General features: G+C 48.1%; 1 protein-coding gene across 5 annotated transcripts in view; it reads left to right on the plus strand.

Moving 5' to 3' along the window:
• Positions 1-24,853, plus strand: part of grip1 (glutamate receptor interacting protein 1) — a 185,672-nt gene that overhangs the window by 108,246 nt on the left and 52,573 nt on the right. For 4 of the 5 annotated variants that reach the window (XM_035528228.1, XM_035528226.1, XM_035528227.1 and 1 more), the window contains exon 2: positions 23,136-23,216. In XM_035528228.1, the coding sequence (XP_035384121.1) occupies positions 23,136-23,216 (81 nt within the window). Of the gene's footprint in view, positions 1-19,715; positions 19,992-23,135; positions 23,217-24,853 lie in introns of all 5 variants that reach the window. The other variant, XM_035528229.1, reaches the window with a different exon arrangement.

Genomic DNA, 24,853 nt, shown 5'->3' on the forward strand with positions numbered 1-24,853 from the left:
GCTTATCAGCACCCAGCAGGGGGCTGATGGGAAGGCGGTCAGCGCTGCAATACGTTCATCAGCGGCTTGAGTGGCTGCTTCCACCGGGGCGTAGCGGCTATAACTCGAAGGGCGGCGGCCGCTCACCATCTGCAATTCATCCATCTGGAATGAAGGTGTGGCCAGCTGGGTGGCAAGCTTGGTCTGATGCGTGGCAAGCAGCCTCTGGGAACCAGAGGAGAACTTAATTTAGCCAATAACAGACATGGTAGAATTGACCTTGTATCCTGTGGGACTGCATGTATTGCCCATTGGTCACAAACACTCTAGCCTTCAGGTGATTGGCCATTATCTGTGCCAGTCACATCAGAAGGATGGTGGTTCTGATGAGAAGGTAGGCTAGTAAATGAAATGTGTAATTCATGAGATATACTTAGCAGTCAAAAGGACTTTTCCGCTTTACATGATTTACAGTAAGAATTGAGGGGAACGTTGCAAATGATTTCACCCTATAATGTGAATAGTAAGCACAAGACTTGAAATTTGTGCTTGAGTCTTGCAATGCTTACTGCTTTAAACTGTCTCTGTTCCACTCTCCTTTATCTTGAAAAAGCCTCTTAAGAAATGCTTACTTACACACACACACACACACACACACACACACACACACACTCTCCTGAGAGCTAATTTATGCTCATTTTCTCCTTATCTTATTATATGTCATTCTATATCAGACTTTGATCAGCAGTGGTACTGAGGGATGTAGTTCTACTGTGCTCCTTCTTTTCCTCTTTGTCCCCCTGTGAAGTGCAGACACACCAGCACACACTCCGTCGCTCGCCTCTCTGCCCTGTAGCTGGCTCTGCATGTGTGCGCACGTGTGTGTGTGTGTGTGTGTGTGTGTGTGCGCGCGCGTGCATACCCCCCCCCCCCAACCACCTGCAGGCCTATATACTCATACATGCCCCCTCATATGAACAGATCAAGTATCATCTCAGCGTTAAACAGGTTATCAGGTGCGGGCCAGTTTATGGTAGCAATATATTACTCTGTGCCTCCACATGTGGGCCTATCCCAAGTTCAGAGACTCAGGTAAGCTAGTGAAACAGCTCCCCCTGCAGGCTCAGATCTGGCCGAGCCCGCGTCTGTCCTGGCCCGATACAAAGCGTCTTGTTGCTCAGGCCATCAGCAGGACATCTTGATGCAGTGAATGTCACATCATTTAAGGGGTCCATTGATCAGTGCTGGCCTGTTTAATTGTGTCACTCTCGCATGTGACTTTCCCATCCTCCCACCCTTTTCATCCTGCCCACGCCCTCCCATTCTCACTCTCTGTCTCTGTATGTTCTGTCCCAGTGATTCACACTGGCAGATACATCCTGGCTTAGCCAACCTTTAAATGAGGTCTTCTGAACACGGGTTCTAGGTTAAAAATAGGAAGGAAAGGGTCAACTGCACCCACCGTTCCTGACACACACGTGCACACCTGCGGATTTATAGCCCAGTCTGGGCCTGCTGAGTCAGCTGCCCGTCCTGAGCTGGATGCGGCCCGTTGCACGCCCAGTCTGGCCTCCTCTTCTCAGGCCCATCTGGGTGACTGCACAGCCAAGCGGAGCACACGGAGAGATCAGACCACAGAGATCAGAAAAACACCATTACAGAGGGCTGACATCTGCGGCCATGGCCCACTACTAATCCTTCAGAGTAGTAGTCCACATTCTTCTGCTCTGATCTGCTGTAACCCAGGAGGACATCTCTCCGAAGCAGTAGTGACCTAGAGCCCAGAAATCCTTTTGTTTTAGGCCAGTGGAGCCAAATGTGTCATTTACACTCCTTATTGTCCCATAAGTGCAGCCAAAAGGATTGTGCAGAAAGACAGTCACGAGAGGCATGGGAGAGTTGGGTGAATGAAATGAAAGGTTGCCTCTTGTTCTTGCACGCATGGGTGTTTTAGAATGTGTAGAGAAAATGCCAATAGAAATGTCAGCCATTGTTTGTGTATATATCCTCATACAGAAGGCTATGGCTTGTGTCTTTTGGTAGATGAATTAAATAAATGCACACTGTTGCTTTAGTTTATTGCATTTCACACTTCATTTAAAATGCAGTATGAAAAAAGTATGTTAACTTGCATTGTAGGTCCATGTTCCAAATCCAAGTCAACTCATATTGGGATCAGACGACACTGCTAGTTTTAGGATCAGGCTTTACACCCCACCCCCTCACCCATTCGTACCTGTAAAGAGCCCACCTTCACCTGCTTCTGCTCTCACAATGCCGTGTTGCACCCAGCAGCTCTGGAGCCTTTCCCCCCCTGCACGCTGCACTTCCTGGGCCAGCCCGCTTCTCAGGAGACTGCACGATTTCCATGGCAACCGGCTTCTCTTAGACAAAGGCAGGCACGGGAAATCAGCACCGGCGTAAGGCAGTGCTGTGCCGGCTCTGCCCTGCGCTCCATCTCCCCCTAGTGGACGAGGGCTGGCACTGACATCGCTTTCAACGGCGAGGCCCACGCTGAGAGCAGGTCGATAGAAGTGTCCCAGCGTACACGGCGGCGGGTCAGGGGGTGGAGGGGAGACATGGTTCCAGGATTGCCTGGGCTCTTGCTAACCTGGTTGAGATGCTGCTCAGCGGAAGGCCAAGATCCAGGCAGGCGAGGTAAGGGCGCACACGCCCCTCCAGCGTGGTCTTGACTGAACGGCTCGGAGACTAGAGGGAGTGAGGGGAAGGAAGAGAGATGTTTAAGGTGGATCAGAGTGAATCTGGTGCCTGTGTTGGGTATGGTGGGTTTATAATATCTGCACAATTATTAGGCAAGTTGTGTTTTTGAGGATTCGTTTTATTATTGAAAAACTACAATGCTTTCAGTCAATACAATATGTTAATAAACCCAAACCTGAATATTTAAGAAAGTAAAAGAGAGGTTTTGGCTTTCTTAAGAGAATAATTATTGGGCAACTATTAGTGTGCAGAATTATTATGCAACTAAATGAAAAACAGAAATTTTCCCATCTCACTTGTTTATTTTCATCTGTTAAAGGGAGAATAATAAACACACAACTGAAAATTTACAAATAAACATTTCTGACACTTAAAAAATAATCAGTGACCAATATAGCCACCTTTTCAATAACAGTCATAAGCCTTCCATTCATGGAGTCTGTCAGTTTCTTGTGTTGATGATCAACTTATTGTGCAGCAGCAACCACGGCCTCCCAGACACTGTTCAGAGAGCTGTACTGTTTTCCTTCACCGTAAATCTCCCATTTAAGAAGGGCCCACAAGTTCTCAATAGGATTTATGTCAGGTGATGAACGGGGCCATGTCATTATTTTCGTCTTTAAGGCCTTTACTGGCTAGCCACACAGTGGAGTACTTTGATGCATGCGATGGCGCATTGTCCTGCATAAAAATCATGGTCTTCTTGAAAGCTGCAGACTTTTCCTGTACCACTGCTTGAAGAAAGTGTCTTCTAAAAACTGGTGGTAGGTTTGGGAGTTGAGTTTTAGTCCATCTTCAGCCCAAAAAGGTCCAACTATCTCATCTTTAATAATACCAGCCAATAGCAGTACTCCACCTCTACCTTGCTGATGTCTGAGTAGAAGTGGAGCTTTGTGCCTGTTACTGGTCCAGCCACGGGCCCATACATCTGGTCCATGAAGGGTCACTCAGATATTTCTTGGCCCAGTCTTGAGATTTCACCTTATGTGTCTTGTTCAGTGGTAATCGGGTTTCAGCCTTCCTTACCTTGGCCATGTCTGAGTACTGAACACCTTGTACTTCTGGGTGCTCCAGGTAGGTTGCAGTTTTGGAATATGACAGCACTGGAGGATAACGCGTTCCTGGTTGCTTCACGTTTGATTCCTCTCAAATCTTTGGCAGTTAATTTGCGTCTTTTTTCTCAACACGTTTCTTGCAACCCTGTTGACTATTTTCCACAGAACATTGGATGGTTCTGTGATCACGCACCAATATCTTAACAATTTTGCATAGTCCTGCGCAGCAAGTGCTGCATCCCTCTGAAAGACTTTTCAGAGTCAATTAAATCTCTTTTTTGGCCTGAGTAAAAGAAGCTGCCTATAATTCTGCACACCTTGATATGGGGTGTTGCTCTCCTTAGGCCACACCCTCCCTCATTACACACATCCCTTCATACGCTTAAACCCAATAAGCATTCAAGTTTATACAGCTTGGAGTTGGAAAATATGCATAAAAATGATGATATGGTCAAAATACCCTCTTGCCTAATAATTGTGCACACAATGTAGTAATATGTAATGCTTTATGTCCTTGTGCAAGAGCACTGGACACTACACTACACATTTTTGAGAAAAAAAAACACTTTTTATCTCATTTATATTTTGAAAGCAACTTTGTGTGAGTATGTGTGTGCACGTGTACACACATTTGTGTGTGTGCGCGCACATTTGTTGCATGCAGGGTCTCAGTACTCCTGCTTCATGCACTCGTAAAGCTGGAGAGAGCGGCCCAAACTCTGAGAGTGGAAGAGCAATTGGCTGATTTGAGCAAACAGCCTGTAAAAAAACATGTTTGATGTGGCTGCACTTCAAAGGGTTATTTCTGCTGATGCTCTGGCTCCTGAACACAATCAGGCTTATGTTTGTTTGAGCAATCATTGTCAGTGCTTTGCCATCTGTTTGATGTGCTGTCTCTCTGAAACTATGTGCGTTATTCTGTACTTTGTCGGTAACTGCAAGTCCAAGAATTTAACTTTGTGCTTTAGTCTTGTAATGCTCATCTGAATTTCTTTTTCACTCTGCTTTCTTCTTCAGAAAAACAAAATGCTGCATTTATGCACATGTTGCTTGCGCGCGCACACACACACACGCACGCACACACACACACACACACACACACACACGCGCACGCACACACACACGCACACGCGCACGCGCACACGCACGCGCGCGCACGCGCACGCACACGCACGCACGCACGCACGCACACACACACAGAGCCATAGAGCTGGTCAGTCCTCTTGGCTGCTGTCCTGGGAAGTAAATGGCACTGGCATCAGATCTGGCTCTGTGGTCAAGTTGTTGTCCCAGGCTGCAGGTGCCTCGTCCCGTCTGTGAGTACTTGGTGCCTCCGCGCCCCTGCTGGAGGGGGAGGCAGCCCGGGGCCACTGCTGCAGTAGTAGCTGCACTAAGAGCCCCTGTCAGAGCCTGAGTCGCTGAGCCCCAACAGCTGCAGAGCCAATCAAATGTGAAGTATTCCCAAAGGGCACTCTAGACTTGCGCTGGGGGACAGTGGCTGTAAGCAGGGGCATGGCGATAGTGCAGTGAGGCGTTGGTACCGGACAGAACATGAAAGCTGTCCTTCAGACTTCAGAAGTTTGTTTAGTGCTAGTTACTTTCCCACATGTTACACAGCCCTTTGGGTCACAGTAAGGAGAGTTATGAATTCTAAGAGCACAAACCATGACATTGCTTTCATAACCAGTGCAGTCAGCTGTGTTCCTGGTGTTACATGGGGTGGAGGTTAGAGACTCATTCAGTGGTCTGGAGTGGTTTGCAGAAGCTTCCATTGCACTGAAATAAAAGCACACACACACAAAGAGACAAACTGCACATTGTACTTTGTCATAATGATATTTAGATAAGGAACCATAACAAGTTAGAAATATGCAAAATTTCTAAAAGTCAACTCTAAACTCCACTGGACTGGCCAGCATTGCCAGAGCTGCATTCTCACCCCTCAGTTGTTTGCCTTTAGGCAGAATCCGTGCAACACTTTTCTCTGTAGCCAAGGTGCTGCGGTGAGGCACCCAGCATGCATCCCCAGATGTTTCCTGTGGCGAATTAGAACATACTATTTGAAATGTTTTAAAACTTTTTAAAAGCAGGGGTTTTAAAAGGTTTTTGTGGCAGTAGGCGTAATGTTATAATATGGTGTTTTTTGTCTTGGTAAGATTACAGCGCACCAATTCTATTTGTAGTTGCTCCTCTCTGCCACTAGGGGCTGCTGGCATTGCACCAAAGCACATCAGAAGCTGGCTTCCTTTGCAGCATTTCAGCACCATGGCTAGTGGACAGCTCCTATCATTGCTTTTTGATCTGTTTCCTTTTCTGCAGAAGGAAAAGCTTTCTTGCCTTCTCTTTATCTGTTCAGAGCTTTGTGTAATTTAGCCAGTTTGACCCCTGGGGACACTCTTTGTGCCTGAAATATTATATTAAACATAAATTATCTCACTTTGTTTCTCTGCTATGTTGGAAATCCTGCCCGATGCTGCTTGAAACAATACCAGGCTCCTAATCATGGCTGATCCAAGTTCACTCCCCACACTCACCCAGGAAATTGTGACTCTTCATTTTCGGTACCATCAGCGCTCGAAAAGATTTGAGCCGTTGCTGTTGGAGCAAATAGTTTCTCTTGCTGCTGATCTGCATGAGCTGCATGCCTGCCAGCAGCTGCAGGAAGAGAGGAATTAATGATTTTGTCACAGAGGAAATACATATGTACCATCTGTCCATCTGCAGTCAGCCTAAAATGCTCACAGTGGTTATTGACTCTACCCCCCTCCCTATTTTTCACAACTGTTTTATTTGTGTCATAACAATGTGGCCTTCTCTGTCATGTTGATGTAGAAGAGGAGTCACCGTGCACACACACATGTACACACAGAAGCTAAGAAATTCCCATGGTGCACAGCTTCTGCGATTAGTGGAATTGTGCGAGGGCCACCTGGGCAGTTAAGTGCACTTTCAACGACACATACTTCACAGGAAGTGGTTGCAATCTCCCTGGAGGCAGGGAGGATCTGCATGCCCACATGCTGAGATGCTCAGCCTCCCTCAAGCCCTGGAAATGCTGAACCTCCCTAAGATGTCTTAGGATCCTCTGCTTCAGGCAGAGGTAATAGCAAGGGGGCGACCGTGTATCTTGCTGCAGGTGTTTTCTTCTCTTTGAAAGGGAAACAGACAATAGGGGTTTACCAGGGAGTTTACCATGGAAAACGATGCCATATTTGATTTGTGTGGCATTTTAGCTATTTCTGCTACTTTTCAGAATTTGCTTTTGTCTGTTTATAAATAAGTCTTTTAGGATTGTGAGCAAATTACATGCAATTTACAACTAGAAAAAGGTAGCTGTAACTTTAAACTGAATGGTTTTTTGCGACTATATTTTGTTCCAGGATATAAATTGTAGGTTTTGGCTATAATATCCCAGTTAACTGTTTTCCATCTGTCACTGTACTGTGCATTAAGCAGTGTGAAGGGTTGTGGTGTGGTCACTACAGTGGGGCCTGAGCTCAGCAGATGTTTCCATTAGACACACTCATAGATGGATCCTTCCTCTCTCATGCCCTCCTAATGGATTAAATCCCTTCCCCAGAGTGCATGTTCGTTTCCTCTGAGCCGTGCTCATTGCTCCGCCTGCAAAGTCATTCTCAGAGCCACCGTGCACAGATCGGAGCGTTCAGCCCTGCCCTGGGGCACGTCTGGGGGAAAGGTACCCTTATCCCTGCACACACGGAGGTGCCACACTAGTGGCATTTCCCATCCATGTGCCTCCGTCCAGGGATCATAGCACCAGCCCGAATGCAGGGACAAATCCCTCTCAGGAGGAGGAGGAGGGTGTGTGTGGGTGTGTGTGTGTGTGTGTGTGGTGTGTGTGTGTGTGTGTGTGTGTGTGTGTGTGTGTGTGTGTGTGTGTGTGTGTGTGAAGGAGTCCAATCACTCTCAGATAAGAGCAGCATAATCCTGAAGGCAGATGTTCACTTTTTGGGAATATTGATCCTCATGGCTGGATAGATAGCCCCTGGTGTGCATCCAGAAATGGAAAAAGAAAAAAGATGAAAAGAGAATGCTTGGATGGGCTACTAATAAGAGAAATTAGACTCATGGAAGGTGCTGACATCATAGATGAGCTAACTTTGGGGCTGAACCCAGCTGTGTTCATAAGCCTTCCATGCACTGCAGAAAGCTGTGGCAATAAGATTAATACTGAAAGAGACAAACGGGCGTTAACATACATATTTGTATGGTACTTAAGTAGCCTCCTATCACAACACACGCTGTGTCTGCATGTTAATTAAATCCACAATACATGAGATTCCTCTTGAAAATGTTAATCATAAAAAAAGCATTAGGCATCAAATGGCCTCAAAGTCCTGTTCTTTTTTATTGTCTCGGAGAAAGAGATTTATGGTTGTGATGAATTAAATGTGATGAATTAAAATAACGAAGTGGAGTCCAACTTGCCTAAATTAAAACGAAGCGTATAATTTTGCCTAACGTGTGGGGTTCTTCCTCTCACTGACGTGCTGCTCCTTATCTAAATAAAATACGGTAATAAAGACGCGGCCTTTTCCCACTTCTTAAAAATCGGCATGTATGTGTTTAAGTTGGTTACGTAAGTCAGATAAGGAGTAGGTTTTCTTTGTTGATGAGAGTAATTCCCCTTTCCGACGGTCTTAAAGTAACCGGTGGGCACGCGACTTTAAGCCTCCCTTTCAGATCGCGTAGCGCTGGGCTCGAGCAGCTTTCTGTATGTTCGTCTCAACTCCCCTCCGCTGCACGCGTGCACCGCAGCCCAGAATATTTTTTTGTGACTGAAAAAAAAAAAAAACATGATTTGTCATCGCAAGGCACTAATCTCGGTGTCGGATTGACTGCGGACTGCGCGCGACTGGAAGTGTAGGATTCGTCTTTGCATCGTTTTTTCTTCCTCCGGTGGGACACAGCTCGTGCTATGTGTGAGGAATCCGGATGCCCATGTGCAGTGTGCAGCGTCGTTTTTACCGGGGACCTTGGACGAGCATCTTAACCGCGCGCTCTGAGCTAGTATGATAGCCGTCTCTTTCAAATGCCGATGTCAGATACTGCGGAGAGTAAATAAAGGTACGGTGCCGCTGATCTGTAGCTCAGTATTAACACCTGTCCTCCGTTTTTGCATGTGAACGCACTGTAGGCTGCTGCTTGCTGTGGTAAAATGCACCTGCTGACATTTACGCCGGACATTGTGTTTATGCAGCACGGGGTTAGTACAATAGAGTTGATGCAGCTCGAGAAAGGAGAGCAAACGAGAGTGTAGAATGCCATCAACTGCGCGCCTTTGATTTGAAGTCCTTTCGCTCCAGTACTTGCATGTTGCCTCGGGCAAAAACACGCACTGAAGTGGTAGTCGGGGTTTTTTATTTTTTTATTTTTTGGGGCGGCGGGGTCTTTCGTATACGGATAGCTGTGTGTATTTACCAGCAGAAAGCAACCGAGTCTCGTACCCTGAACTGTGTATTTTACTCTCTGGAAGTAGATCAGCATCTCGGCATGTTTTATAAAATGGTACATGCCAGACCCACTGTCTGCTGTTAATTGTCTTCTTCAAAATTTGCCTCTCGCCGTTCACTGCATTGGCTGGAAATCATATGTGACATCTGATGTATGAAGCTGTAGGAGTGGCAGGGTCATCACTGCATAGATAATGTTCAGAATTTTTCCCGGTTGCTTTCCTCAGGAGTGAGCTGGCCAACTTGGCATTGAAAGAAGCGGAATGGTGGACTAGTCATAAATAGTGCAAGTTCCCTCCCTGTTGGGAAGCACTTGACCTCAATATCATTACTAAACAGCCTGTTGTCTACATGTGCTGCATCTGGGGCCGCCTCGCGAGTTCGTAGCACAGCGTACAGTCGCTCATTCACGCCGTGACTGCTGTGCTTTTGTTCCCGGACATAGCTGGGCCCACTCCCCTCATTTATTTGTGTGGGAGCTGCTTTGAAAAACACAAGCCCGGGCTGCCCAAGGCCTTAGCAACAGGCCTTTAAAAATAATTCCCTGCATCATGTAGCGTGCGTCAGCGCCGTACCGAATGTTTTGTGAAATTTGTGATTCACCGCAGGACGTCCTAGTCCTGTGTGTATCAGCTGGGTAAGAGGAACGGCCCCTCGAACCAGCGATTCACGTTATGTCAGGCGGAAACGAACACCATGGGGACACGAACAGACCGCACAGGCGACGGGTCAGAGCTGACGGATGTTGCTTGGAGGTGCTGTCACAGTCTGGACCCAGGCCTTTGGCACCGGTTCTGGTCCAAAGCAGAGAGATCACACAGGAATTGTGATCCTCTAAAACTCCCAGTTGCCCATATCCTAATCACCTCAGGATCATTAGATAGTGGGGATAATTTTAGTCCACCTTCAAACACCAGTTCAGCTTGAAAGGGAGCAGTGAGATTTTTGGTGAGGCACCCTGTAGTGTGCTGGGCGTGCAGGACGGTGAGATGTGCTCGAGTAAACGTAGCTGTTCTACAGTGCGCTTTTTTTAATCTTTTTTTTTTGAGTCCTGTTGCATATTCTCCCGATGAACGTCTGAGGGTACTAAGCCATGGCCCTGTGGAACATCTATCATGCTGGTGGCATTTACCGTGCTATGGTCTGTCAGCTTTACCTCACAGCTCTCCCCATTAGTGGGCATTCGCTCAGAAAATTGAAAGCAGGCCCAAGGTGTTGCTGCTGTCTTCATTCCGGTGGGGCAGGCTTGCAGGAGAGTGGATGTTGAGGCTGGAGGTGTGTAGATGTGCTAGGGGTGTGTGAGTGAGTGAGGGATCAGGATCCATGTCCTCTCACCTCTTCAGGTAGGTTTCCTGTAGCCTCAGCATGTGTTGGTAATTTGTATGTTAACGAGTGAGCTAAGCAGTAGCACCCTCTCTCCTTTTTGCAGTGTCCTCCTCTCTCTTATTTCACTCCTCTCTCTCTCTCTCCTCTGTGCAAGTGCTCTAGGTGGGCTGAAGGAGTCCAGCTTCATCATATATATTCTAGGCAGGTCTCAGATGCTGCAGTGGTGGTGTGTTTGTGTGTAGGTGTGTGCGAATTTGCTGATGTTTATGCACACTTGTGGGTGTGTATGAATTTGCATGTTTGTGTGTTTGTGCATTAACATCTGTTTGAGAACTCACATCTGCACATATTGCGCACGTGTGTGTGTGTGTGTGTGAGAGAGAGAGAGAGAGTGAGAATGTGTGTGTTTACTCCCAGTCTCTGGATCCAGGTTTCTGGTTTTAGTAGCTGCACGGCATATCTGCTTTAATATAACCGGTATGCTAATATCTGTAAGGTACTACTAAAAGCACGGGCCATTTGCATTGTTAGATGGTCAGTGCATAGCGTGGCTGGTGTGTGTTAGCTTCCCAGTAGCTAACCTACCACTTTTACTGAAACTGTATTCAGAGTGATTAATTTAAAGTGCTGATAACCACTGATCCACACCAGATTAAATGAGTAAAAGGTCTCTCAGCAGCAGCCAGGGGAGAAGAGCGATGGAAACAAACCGAGGATGCCAAAAGCATAGCAATGTAGCCGTAGCAAAGCACCAAGCGCCAGATGTCTTTCCCTGTAGCTTTTATCACACGGATTTACATACAGCGGGAGTGGTTGCATCCATCATCCGTTTTCCTCTCTCACTGGCCACCAGCAGAAGGCAAGATAGTGGACAGGCCCAGAACATGTGAGCAGGGCCCCTCCGCCTGCGCCCCTGCGGTGACAACGGGGGCCGAGGGTCCGCCAGGAGCCCGGCAGGGGCGCTCGAGTCAGGGGGCTGCCCCAGAGCCTGCCGCGCCTTAGCCGTCACGCCTCCGTAAAACCCGCCCGCAGCTCCTGGTCCACCGCCCTCGTCGAACTGCTGGCTGCTGCTGAGCAGTGGGACGTAGCCCCGTCAGGGGAGGCAGAGAGGGAGGAGGAGGAGCAGGAAAGAGCAGCCGCCGTGCCGGGTGTTAAAAGTGGCCTCTCACCATGATGGTGTGACGGCTAATATCGCTGGATTTGATGAGGTTAGGCGCATCCGGCCTGCGGGACGGGGAAACAGGTGGAAGGGCAGGTGAGGAGGACCCAGCGTGCGGAGGGTGTGGGGCTGTGTGGAGGAGAGCAGCACAGAATCCTGCTGCTGTTGTTGTTGTTGTTTTCGTCGCTGCTGTTGTTACCAGTTAATAGTTGGCTGTTTTTCCGACCTGAGGGGGCAGACCTGCTCGGCAAAACCGATTTTCTTTTGTCTGCTTCCTCCGTCTTTCTCTCCCTCTCCTTCTTACACAGACAGTAAAAACAAACCGTAATGCATATTTTGGTGGCTGTGTGTGTTAATTGAGGACCCTGGCCCAAAAAATCTGTTTTGTTGCAGTCAAGGGACAATGACAGCAAGCATTAGCCGCCTCACTTGCTAACCCATCTTACCCAGAGGTCTTGTTTTACAAAGCGCTAGCGCAGTACCCTGAACTCTTTGTCAGCACAATTGCATGCAGTGGTTTTCATGGGTAATGGGCACTTGTACCCTCTTATGCAACGAGGGCTCAGGAGCTCATCAGCCAGATGGATGCTCCCGTGCAGACCTCTCTGACCCGGAGCTCTCTCTGTGTCACCTGGGTGGCAAGTTCCAGGCTGTTGTGCTGAAAGGGAAAGTCATCAAAGCTTGGAACGGACTCCGTTATGTTTTCCGTCAGCTCCGCTCATCTCGGCAGAATAACGTCTGCCTGAAGAGCGTCTGCGTTTCTGAAGAGGACCGCTGTGTGTCTTGCATCTACCGTCTGAGGTTTTGCCCTCAACTTTGTGAGCACCAGGGGATTTTTCAAAGGTTAAGAGTGTGATTTGTTTTGTCTGCAGCATGAGGTTCGATAAGCACACTTTAGACCACGGCACCACGCCAGTAATTCCAGTCATGCTGTCTGGCATGCTCCATCGCCAAGTATAATAGTGAGAAGATTGACACTGGTCTTTCTCGGTGTGGTGCTGAAATGGCTTCTCTCGCAGGTGCAGTAAAGTCATGGCATTGCCTTGGTTGGTTTTGGCAGGCTACCTCTGCAGCGCTCAGCCCTGGTGGAAAGCCCTGCCGCCTTCTCACGCCCTGCCCGGCACTGGAAAGGCCGCCAGGGCCATGCAACAGTTTTTGCCCCCATCAGTGCCAAGGGTGAAGACCAATGGCTAGCTTCTTGGTGCCCTAGGGGAGGGCTTTACATCACCAATACACACACAGCAGAGGCCTTCATTAGCCTCATTACATGGTTTGTTGTGCCTCTGTCTCGGCACACTGAGCTGGGTCTCAGAGGTGCTGGTGGCGTGATGCCAGTTTTGCCAGATCTCTTTACAGTCCCTGAGCTCGTCCCAGGGCTCACCTCGCGGTTTCGCCCTACGACAGCATGGTTTAGGCAGCTGCTGGCTTCAGCATCGAGTCATGTCTGCACATCTGGCAGGCCTGACGTTTTCAGATTCGCCTGCTCGTGTCATGTGCTTGCCCGTAGAAACTGACTGGACAGGCCACCTGAAGGGTCTAATCATCTCCCTCCACATGTCCATGTAAGAACCAGAGCAGGGAGTCATGGAAACAGAATGCTGGCAAGCTGTGCACAAACCCAAACAGCCGGCTTTCGCTCTGCCCCCGCAGGCTGGGTGTCGATGCATAAGGAACTCTTTTGGCAAGCAAGTGTATGTAAACATTGGCAGACCTTGAAACGTCAGACTTAAGTACACTACTCGTCATGCAAGTATATATGAGCAATCACCTATGCAAAAGGGAAATGCAAGACAACAAAGCAGCAGGGTTTGGTTTTTTTTGTTTTTTTCATTCTTTTCCATAATATGCAATCTGAGAGTCCTGGTCAGGGAGGCCACCTGCCACACACTATAGTTTGTGCATGGTAAGCCAAAAAAAAAAAAAGTATACAATCCCTCCAGCGGTTTAAAAAAAGAAACTTTTTTTCAGCCGTGCTGCTTCCCTCCATCTATCCCTCCATTTTCAGGCATTGTGTGGGTTTTAAGTTCCCAGGAACAGCAGTAATGGAGAACTGGCCCACCGGCAGAAAGGAGCCCCCTGCTCAGGCTGCTTAAACCTGCTTCTCGTTGGCTTTCTTCTGGGGAGGGTGGAGCATGTTTCCTCTGCACTGGTTATCTCCTTAATACGTTTTGGATGGTGGGGAGACAAACAACCCCTATTTTACACTCTTTAATATTCCTTCTTTTTTCTTCAGTCAGGAAGCATTGAAGTTGTTCTAGGAAGCGGCATTAAATCTGCTCTGTGCAAGTTGAAGATAATGTGTCATTAAGCTCAATCTCAGACAGGCAGTGCTTTTTGTGCAGGCATTATGCCACTGATAATTTTGCTCCCAGAGTACTTCAAAGAGGCTCTGGGTTATTAAGGACCATGTTTCAGGCAATTTCTGATATTTTGCCAGCTTCTGTTATAGATTCGGCAGAGTTGATGAGTCGCAGGCTCCATTGCATCAAGGTCAAAGAGTCTGATTCATTAGTTTCCTCCAAATGGTTGGTTATTGAATATCAGACATAGCTGGCAGCATGTGGGTTTTGAAGAGGCGGCCCCACCGAGCCCTGTCTCACAGTCAGTTACTCCCATGGCCATATTGCAGTGGGACGTGGGTCTGCCTTTCATCCCCTCTGCAAATAAGCTCAAAAGAGCGCCATTAGATGCTTTTGAGGTAGATGAAGTCAGGAATCGGCCTGCGAGGAATTGCCCACTTACCTCCTCACTGGCTCCCCCAGCTTCCACTGACCGTTTCTTGGGGCATCCATGCAAGCAAATGGCTTTCACTGTTCACGTCATGAACATCCTCCTTTTGTCCTAGTGAATGCATCTCTCTTTCTGGCCCTGCACTCTCACGCCGCTCTGAAATGTATATATTGTGGCGTAAAAAGGAAAGGTGGTTGTGTCATTCTTCTCATTTCATTCTGGCACCAGCATTTCAAGGCTTCATGGACGAATGAACATGTGCTAGTTAATAACGCGACTTCCAACGGCTGGAGAATGACGAGTGCCTGTCGGCGCCCCTGTGGCTCACAAAGAGCTTCAGGTTCTCCATAAGGCCACAGTGTCCCCGTTCGACTTGGTAGTCTCTCACCTGGCAGCCCACTGGTCTGCCAGTACAGCCACCTGATCCCATTACGAGATCAAACATCTCTTTGTGCCCAGTAGAATGGTCCTGAAGTGTCCGCTCTCGGCTGGCTCACAGCACTTGCGCTTCCTCCTCAGTTTACTGCTGAGTTGCACGAGATCAGTGATTATAAAGACGGGTAAACATCAAAGCAGCATGGCACATCTTTGTGTGTATTAATAGGGTCTACATCTTTGAAACAAGTTTAGAATATCCTACGAGGCATGCATTTCTAAGGAAGGCCTGTCCAAATACTTGGAGCATTCCACAATGTTGTCAGAGCTCGGAAATGATACCAAATAACATGTTTATTTAGAAAGCCATGCATCAATAACAACACATACAGTTCTTGATTTAAAAAACCGTATACCAATAACCGCTTAAAGGGTTCCTGGTTCTTACACCATTAAACTGTCTTGCATGGTTTCAGTCCACAGTGAAATTATTACACAAAAGTTTCTTCTTTGAAATTCCATGAGCTCCAGGAGTTCAGGGCTATTGGGTGGGTCACCACTGGGCCTCGGGGACACTGGCACTCGGTCAGGCTGAGGAGGCTGCCCTCAACCTTCCAGGCCCCCCACCAGAGAAGTGCATTTGATGTCTGGGTCAGAGCTGCTCCATGCTGTGTAATGGGCACAGGAGACTAAGGGCCAGGTGCTGGTCACGGGGTGACTCGTCCTCTAGTTGCCGTGCGATTGACACAGTACACTCAGGAGCTCTGGAGCAGTGGAAAAGCTTTTGAGGGAGATCCCTGAGGCTCTGGACTGACTTCGTCAGTGAGATTCCGCTCGAATAAAGCATAGCTGTGCTGTGGCATCTAATGGTGCTGTGGGATATCGTTGTCTGAGGCATAAACGTATACACTCGTCTGTATGAACCCTGCACATTTTACACACTAGTCTGTATTAAGTAGCTTCTACTGTTAGGTTTGCATAAGCAAACACTAACACTTGCGGGTTTCACCTATACTACCTAAGGAGCAAATGTACTGTTGTGTTGTGATTCTCAGGCAAATCTTAAATATATTTAGGAAGAATTTCTCCAGTACAGTTCTAGAGACTTCTAGAATCTGTGTCAAGGTGCACTGAAGATCTTTCTGGTGTGTCCTGGTGGCCTAACAATTTAATAGGACACTTGAAGTTGCTTTTTCCCTTGTCAGAAAAAAAACATGCTTCAGATGAGCTCCTTGGTGTCGTGGTAAAGCTGAAGAAAACACATCAAGCATTTAAGTAAGTGGGGGACCTGAGCAACCAGAGCATCCTGCTTACATTCTCATTTGAGACTGTGAGTTTTCATTGCATTATTTTTGGATTATTTTAGATTATATTTGAATCCATGAATAGTAATGACAAGTCCTAATGTTCAGATGTCTTCCTTCTACTTCATCTCCATGATTATGGCCCATAATGGAGATGAAGCATTTTAGACCAGAGATGAGATACTGTGATGTTGTTTTTCTGTCTGTCTAAAAGATTCTTCCCATGGAACTACTATGTTTGATTTGTACGTTTGTCAGGAAAACTCATTTGTATCTCCATAAATAAGACTTATAGTTTGAATTTATTTTTTTTACTGCATTGGTAATCCATAAGTTTCATTGTAAGCAAAGCTGACATGTTTTTGAGTCAATAGTTTGCTTGTGGCAGACAGAGATGCATTACTGATGAACTGATTTTGAGCTTTTGGAATTGTGTTTACAGGTAGGTTCTTGATTAATTGGCTTTTAGTTCCCGCCATGACATCTGTGCTATGCCGTTGGAAAAGCACTCGTCTAAAGGGCCATAAACTTTCCCGTGTCTTTTGTTTCCCTCTCTCTCTCCTAGTCTGTATTTCATAGCTCATCTCACACTAGCTTGTTCAGGATCATAGAGTTTACCGCGATGTCAGTTCTGTGTCCCAGATACACTATACAGCATCACAGCCCCCCCGCTGCCATCTAAACCACGGCTGAAGCTTTGCATTCTCTTGTGTTCTAGTTAGCCATTGAGAATGCTCAGCGTGCTGTGTGTTTGTTACGCCACTCAAACCGTAGCGCGGAGTCAGCCGGGAGAACATTGCTTTTCCCTGGACGTTTGGTTCAAAGGAGAGAGTACGCAGTTCCACGTTCTCCCTGACACACACATGCGACATGTCAGTGTATATAGAAGATTGGAAATCGGCAAACGTGAAATGTCCATCGCTGCAGCGTTCACAGAGTCGATGTGATGTATGATGTGAGGTCACATCCTGCCCCACTTAAATAGGTAAATGTTCCATCTTTCACAAGTAAACACTCACTTTGCAATTATTTCAGTTCCCAGCAGAACACACTCCATGGCATAATGTCCACCCCAACGCGTTGATTAATGGGTTAAAGTAGCCAATCAGAGAAGTGGACATTAGCATGCAAAATCAGTGCCCTGGAAATGAAATTTTCTTCACAGCAGAGAAAATGTCAGGGGAGAAAACACTGTGCAAAAGCAGAATTAGGCTTTTTTGTAATGGTGCTCATCACAGATGACTTTCGGAGAGTACGAGGAACTTGTGAAAAATAATGGCCCATATCATCTAAACCATCAGTGGAAGTTCAGGTGGCAGGTTCATTATCTTCATTTAAATGACCTGCTACCTGTTTTAATACACATTAGAGATGTAAAAGGGCTTATTTCAAACATTAGTTTGCTGCCAATAAGCATAATCTCAGACTGATTGCGTCGTAAATGGTGCGCCGCACGCTAATCCAGCCCTCAACATGATCGGTGACCCAAGAGCTGCTATTGCTTTACTGTCTACTAGTTCAGCTGTGCTCCTTACGACTTGTAACTTGGTTCCTCAGGAGCCCACCATCCTGTCACCTGTCGTCCCGTTCACTCACACGGCTTCTTCGGTCCTGCTTCTTTCAACTTGGAACCATCCGCACAAATGAGAAATCCCCCACCGTTTCTAGACATCAAAAAATGCTTCATGCCTTCGCGCCGGCCGCTTGGACTCCTGTAATGCCTTGTTCAGCTGTCTGAGTCAGATAGGCGTGCCTCATGTTGTTCAAAACGGCAGCCCCTCTTCTCACTAGGACAGAACACGGGCAGCGCCTTCCAACTGGGCTGGCCTCTCGCCACTGGTGGCCTGTAAGACACAGAATAGATTTTACAGTGTTCACATACCAGCATCCATTGCTGAGCTCTTCATAATGTAAAAACGTTAAAGTCTTCAGATCAGGAGACATTAACTGTCCCGCAAAAACCAAATTAAAATCAAAGGACTGCGCCTTTACGTCTCACACCCCGAAACTGGAACGATCTCCCCACTGACATCAAACACTCAGACTCGGGCCATGTCTAAAAAAAAAAACAAAAACAATTTTAAAAGACTTTATGTTCTTGCTTTTAGTAGCTCTTAAAATATGTTGGTGTGTTTTTTTATGTTTTTACTACTTTTTGAGTGTTGGATTTTATTGTTTTATTGTACTGTATAGTAAAGAACTTGTTCTAGTCAAGAGCTGTATAAATAAAGATTTACCTACTTACTTAATAAAGTGCACTGAAGAAGCTCCATCACCAGTTGGAAAGTTGACAGACACAACTGAGCATGAACCAGAGTGACTGCTCAGGCTGCCATGTCAAAATATATGGACTTTAAAAGACCAGTATGTTCCCACCTCACCACTCAGAAGTGAGGAGAGACAGACGTTCTGCTGCTGGGTATTCATGTGCCCCCCCCCACCAAAACACACAGAGTGCAGTCCATTAGAGTGGAGCCTTCTGGTGTCATCATTGTCAGTCAATGCATAGTCTGAGCTCATCGCTAAAAATAAAGAACCACTGCCCCTGTTCCCCTGGGCAGGCATGGCAGAGCTGAGACACTCAATAAAGTCTGCCTCTTGCCTCGACTTTATTCCATTGTGACTTTGGAAAACACTGATAATGCATTTTTAATGGGTTTGTTATGGTGCGACATTTTATGATTATGTTCAAAGCGAACTTGCAGGTGAGGCACCATGAGTTCTGCGTGAAACAGCGACTTCCTTGCAGGCCTCCTATTGCTTTTTCTCTGGCTTGCTTATGAGTTTGTGGCGGTGCAGAAGCAGGGGCGTAACATCCAGCCACGTACCGAGGGGCGTTATGTCCAGCTGCGTGTTGAGGGGCGTAACGTCCAGCTGGGCACCTGTCACCACTCGTCGCCTTTGTGAGACAGACATTCTGGAGCTTGGTTTGGGAAGCGGTCGTAACGAAGTGCCGGCAAGCACGCGTGGGCAGCGTGGACCCTGCGAGAGAGGCCCAGGCTCATTACCATTCAGCGCAGATGACAGAGGGAGACCAAAAGCTCTCTGCTTCTTTCATCTGTGCCCTCCATCTCCCCACACCTCCCCAAATGAGTGCGCTGATATGCATGACCGAGTCCGCTCTGACCTGGCAGGATGTCAGCCCTGCACCTCACCCTCTCTGCTCTCGTTCGCTCCCACTCTCTCTTTCCCATCCGTTTTTCTTCTGACTCTCACTCTTTCACTCTCTCTCTCTCTCTTTTTCTTTTCTCATCTTCTACTGAGAACAATTATTTCCCCTCTCTCTCTCTCGAGTTGTTTTCTTTTCTCATCTTCTACTGAGAACAATTATTTCCCCTCTCTCTCTCTCTCTCTCTCTCTCCCTCTCCCTCTCCCCCTCTCTCCCTCTCTCTGATGTTGAAGGATCTCATATTCTTCCTGTCCTGTCGCGCTGCTCCTCCCCTCTTCGTGCAGTCCGAGCATGTTCCAGTCGTTGACCTGTGTTCCCCTCTGTAAGGGCCCCCAGGGGCGCCTGCAGTTGATGTGACGTTCTCACATCCCCCTTCTCTCCTCGCCCTCCTGTTACCGCATTAAGTTGCTGCTCTCCTTTTAGCTGCTGACGTCTCCGCCTGAGCTCCTCCAAAGTCCTGGAGCCTTGAGCACGGGAGCTCTCCGACTCCTCAGACCCCACTGGGGGGCCCTGCGTGAACGCACCTCGCTCCCGGCCCGTGTGCCTGTGCGTGCGTGCATGTCGGAGCGACAGCACGGCCCGGAAGGCACAGGGCTGCCCTGTTCCTGGAGCCCTACCAACACGGCGACCCTCTGCCATTGCCGCCGCTGACGATGGCATTCCTGTTTGCCTTGAGTCCAGCATTCTGTTGTGACACGGGTGAGTAGCATGCGAGAGGCGTGCAAGAGTCGAGCGCACGCTGGAAATGGCACGCGACCTCGCCCCGCTGGTCAATCGTTAGGCGTCTGCTCCTGCAGGGCTGCTAAATCCAGCAAGGCGGATGAAATTACAGTGCACGCCGTGCCTCGTTTCCTGCGCTGGACATCCGCTAATAACCGAGCAAGCTTCTCTAACAGGCATTAAGAAATGAAACTAAACCAGGTCATTAGTAAACGTGTTAGTGTTGTGTAAAATAACTGTATGTTGGCTTTTGACTTTGATCTCTGGGATTGGTTTAGTTGTGTTTTAACACAAGTGTTATTGCTGTGTGACATGATAAAGTTCTGTGTGACTTGTGGTGACCCTTAAACCCCACTCCCATGCACCCCCGCCGTACGAACTGACCTGTTGAGCTTCCATCTGGCTCGGACTCCTTAAGCCCACGAGATGAGCTCCGTGTAACCGTACGGGGCGAGAGGCTAGGCCAGGCCGTGGCAGCGGCGTGCTCGGTCTGCCCTGACCCCAGGGCTTGCCTGGCTCATCGCGCATGACGATGACTAAGGGGGGACGTTGGTAAACACTCAGCCCCGCATCGATCGCGCCGTGCCACGCCGAGCCCTCCAGCCCAGGACGTCTCATCTGCATGTCCAGAGACATACGGCCCTGTCAGCCGGCAGAGAGAACCACAAGGGGGATGGATGTGTCCCTGCCGACACGGGCGAGTAATGTCCTCTGGAATTTTAGGCAAGGCCCTTCCTTGATTTGTGACTGGGCTTGGTGCATGTGCAGTTTTCTATCAAATGCGTTTCCCGCCGTGGACCTTGGCATGTGGAAAACGCTCCATCTTTTTCTTTTCCCTACCGTTCCGCGCAAGTGTTTTGAAATGAATGTTTTAGTGTGTTTATTTCAGTACTCCGAGGGAGAGACGCACAAGCTCATTCTGAAAAGCTCTTATTAAAAAGAGGAGAGGCGTGCAGTTAACAGGTGCCAGCATCCTGAGCTCCTATAAAAGCCCTGCTGCTCTGAGGTCCTTAGACACAGGCGGCTCTCTTTCACCTTTTCTTTCTCTGGCTCGCTCTGTCTCGCTCTGTCTCGCTCTGTCTCTCTCCCTCTCTCCCAGAGGCGAACGGACAGATCCACAGATGTTCTGTGTGCTCGAGACGTCCTGCCTCTCATTTTTCCTTTCAAGCTTAAGGTTGAAATTAATCTGACGGTGTGGCTCTGTAACACGTCTGTCTGCTACCAAAGAGAGAGACTTTTTCCCATAAAGCCAGACCCGTGGCTCTGTGCTTTAGCCCTCCCATCGTTCCGCACGATCGCTGTGAAGTCGCGTGCCGATGACCAAATCCCGCCTGCTTGCTTTATCGGTTGCAACTAAATGACGCCGTGGTGTCAGATGTAACCCCCGATGAAGCTGCTCCCCCTGTTGCTGAGGTGGGCTTGCAGTCCCGTTTGGAGAAGTCATCCTGACGCTTATTAAAGCCCACAATAAACTGACATCGCAATACGTTTTGCACAGGTTTACGCCGGCGCTGGCCTCCGTAGCAACTGGAGGCGGGTCGTCCTGGCTGCCGGGTCGCGAAGCCCTCGGAGCACGTCCCAGGTGGAGTCTGTGTTCCTCGCTGGTTTGACTAAAGGAAGAAAAGGAACTGCGGACAGACCTCTGTGTCTGAATCTGCAGGCAATGTCTGCAGGTTCTTCATGCTGGTTTGTAGAAATGTGCGAAGTGGCTTTACTACTTGGATGCTGTCCCACGATGATCAGCCACTGGAGACGGTGCCGAGTGTGTTCAGCACACAGCTGCGGCTGCCTCGGCCACCACACTCGGCGCCTTCGCTGAGCAATGACTCGGCACTTTTCTCTCCAACTTCAGCAGCAAATAGAACCTCCAGGTTCTCATCTGCATTTGGGATCATCTGGGATTAGGCCCGGAGCTTCCCTCTTTGCGGGATGATCACAGGATTATTGGCGAGAGACGAGATGGCGGTTGGGGAATCCGAGGCTGAGAAGTCGAGAGAGTTCAACATGTGTTGTGTTGTTTTTTCTTACTTTCTTCTTCCCTTTTTTTAATTCTTGAGGCCCCTCGTGACTCAGGACAGTGCTGTGACTCAGGACCCAGGCACTTCTGACTACAGTGCAGTTTCAGGAAAAGGCTGAAAGGAGAATCAGAATATGTTACCCTCCAGCTGTGGCTGTGAGATACGGATGTCACGGGCCTATTGGTCGTCATTTAAATGCTGCTTATGTGATCCGAAACTTTGCTGGGAGGATGTGCGCGCGCGCTCACTCATGCGTGTCCTTGTCCTTTCCTCCTCTACCAGCCCGCAGGAATATTTTCCAACAGCATATATTACTTGTGTCTGTGTTTACATACCTCTATGATGCATACTTAAATGTGTGTGGTTTGCACAAGCCCTTGGGCTGTTGTCTGAGTCTCTCCGTCTGCTGCCTGTTAGGACATATGGTCATTTTCACGAGGCCTACAGTTCAAACAGCGGCAGGTCCGCCTCTCTGCCTGTATGTAATAAATGAGCTGCGTCCTGCTGTGCTGCAGTCAGGTAAGTCAAAGCCCTGCTCCAGGTCCGTCACAGAGAGTGCCATTACTCCAGCTGCCCTGAGCTCAGAGCTGGGGTTCAAAGCTGGAGCATGTGCTGTAATGCACCTGGTGGCCAGCAGCACTAGACACACACACACACACACACACACACACACACACACACACACACACACGCTCTCTCACTCTGCATCTCCACCAGGAACCAGCAGCCTGATGTTCGGTCTGTTCCCTGTGTGAGCTGAGGGTGCTAATCGTCCCTGGCATTTGCCACTGTGTAGCCCAGATGTGCGTATCCGTGTGTGTATGCGTGCATGCAAGTGCGTGTCTGCATATGTGTGAAGCTGCTGGTTTCTGTGAGTGAGATAACAAGAATGTGTCAAGCATGTGTGGGGGTATTCGCATAAATACATGGACGTGAAGGCTCCTGTGATGTCAAGCAGCTACTGGTTGTGTGAGGCATCAGTCTAAGAACACTGTGTGTGTGTGTGTGTGTGTGTGTGTGTGTGTGTCCGTGCATTCATGCGTGCATGCATTTGTAAGATTGTTGCTATACTGATGAGGATTATTTTTCTCTTTGTGTATTATAGATGAGGGGCCCTACACCAAACACTCCAACCCCTCCAGACCACCAGATGGCGCTCTCGCCATCAGAAGACAGAGTATTCCAGGTATCCACTGTAACCTTTCACCTCACATGAACCTGCTACACCAGACAACTATTTTATCGAAATCAGTTTGCTAATAGTCTGTATATTTTGTTGCTGTTGGTTTGTACAGTTGTTTTAAGACACAGGCCTAACAATGGCTTTTTCGCAAACTGCTTTTGTGTCATCCACCATCACAGGTAAAATTTAAATTAGTAATACTATTTTTTAAAAGGTCAAGAGTCAGTCATGTGTATAGTATGGACTTCTTATCTGCATCGAGGGCAGCGAAGCAGATTCTGAATCCCTGCCCCCACCCACCTGCCTCCTTTCGTGAGAAGTGAGATGCCTCTACCTTTTAAAACTCCATATGGTGGAAAGCTGTCTGTGGGTGAGATTGTGTGTGCATTTGTGTGTTTGTGTATATAAACTAGAGTGTGTGTGTGTGTGTGTGTGTGTGTGTGTGTGTGTGTTCGTGTTTGCATGCATGTGGTTTAATTTCCCAGTAGAAGGTGCCAAGCACATCAAACCTGTCTTCAGAAGCAGTTAGCTTATAGCTTATGGCTATAAGCTTATGGCTGCGTTCCCCGGCCAGCGTCCGGACGTAGCGATAGCCTGCGGGCTTGGGCTTTTTTTTGGAGTAGTGCTTTGCACCTACCAATTGAAGAGAGATTAGTCACAGTTTGTACTGCCGGCGCTGCGGAGCCGTGTTCTACGCTGTCAGTGCCTGGGCAGGGGCGGTGGTGTGAAACACAGTGTTCAGTTCGATATTGGGTGTCAGCTTAATAAGTGATCAGAAGGCTGGGGCATACTGTCTGTCAGTGTTTGCAGTGTACCATCAAAGAACGTGTGTAGGAGGAGTGTTATGCTTATTGAATTCGTTGTGTTGCCCTTCTCAACACAAATTAGAGAGCTGATTTAATGCCCTGTGCCCTGTGTGCAAATTCATAGCTTCATATCTAATGATATGAAATGTAGCATCTACATTTATTCTTTGGGAGGTGTTTTTCTGCCTTCAAGATCTTTTGGCTCTTTTCCTGGTTAAAAGCACTTTTTGCCTTTCTGATCCTTTTGCATTGGGTTGATTTATAGAATGTGGAATCCTTTTTCCTTCTAGCATTTCTGCTGCTTAGCTAAGACCTTGCACATGCATTAATAAAGTGCTCTGTCCCTATTGCTGCATTAGCAACTGATTGGGACTCGGTGCCCAAGTGCACTGACTTGTGTTTTAGGTCTAAGCAGTGACGTGTTCCCATTTGCTTATTTATGCTGTATTGTCATTTTTGCCTACTCATGAGCCAAATAATGATTCCATTTGCAAGGATCACTTATTAAAAATGGGTTTTTTAATGCAAACTGACTTCTGGGGTTCAGCAGAACGGAGGTTGGGGCTGAGGGGAGTGAAGTTTCCCTGAAGGCCCCTGCTGTGCTCAGTAGGTGTAGGTGGGTTGATTGTTTTCAGCGTGCTGGGTGTGACTGCTGTGGTAGGTGCAGAGAGCTGGCCTCCTCCGCTACACACAAAGCCCTGCCGCCCGACACCTCACCAGACACCACGTGAGTGTACAAATGCGTCGCTGACGCTCGGGAAGGGTGGAGCTCCAGAATTCTCCTTCCGATGCCCTCGGCAAAATCCTCGGGAAATCCGGAGGGTGTTTGGATGC

The sequence above is a fragment of the Electrophorus electricus genome, chromosome 7 (assembly GCF_013358815.1).
Source record: "Electrophorus electricus isolate fEleEle1 chromosome 7, fEleEle1.pri, whole genome shotgun sequence".
NCBI classification, from domain to species: Eukaryota; Metazoa; Chordata; class Actinopteri; order Gymnotiformes; family Gymnotidae; genus Electrophorus; species Electrophorus electricus.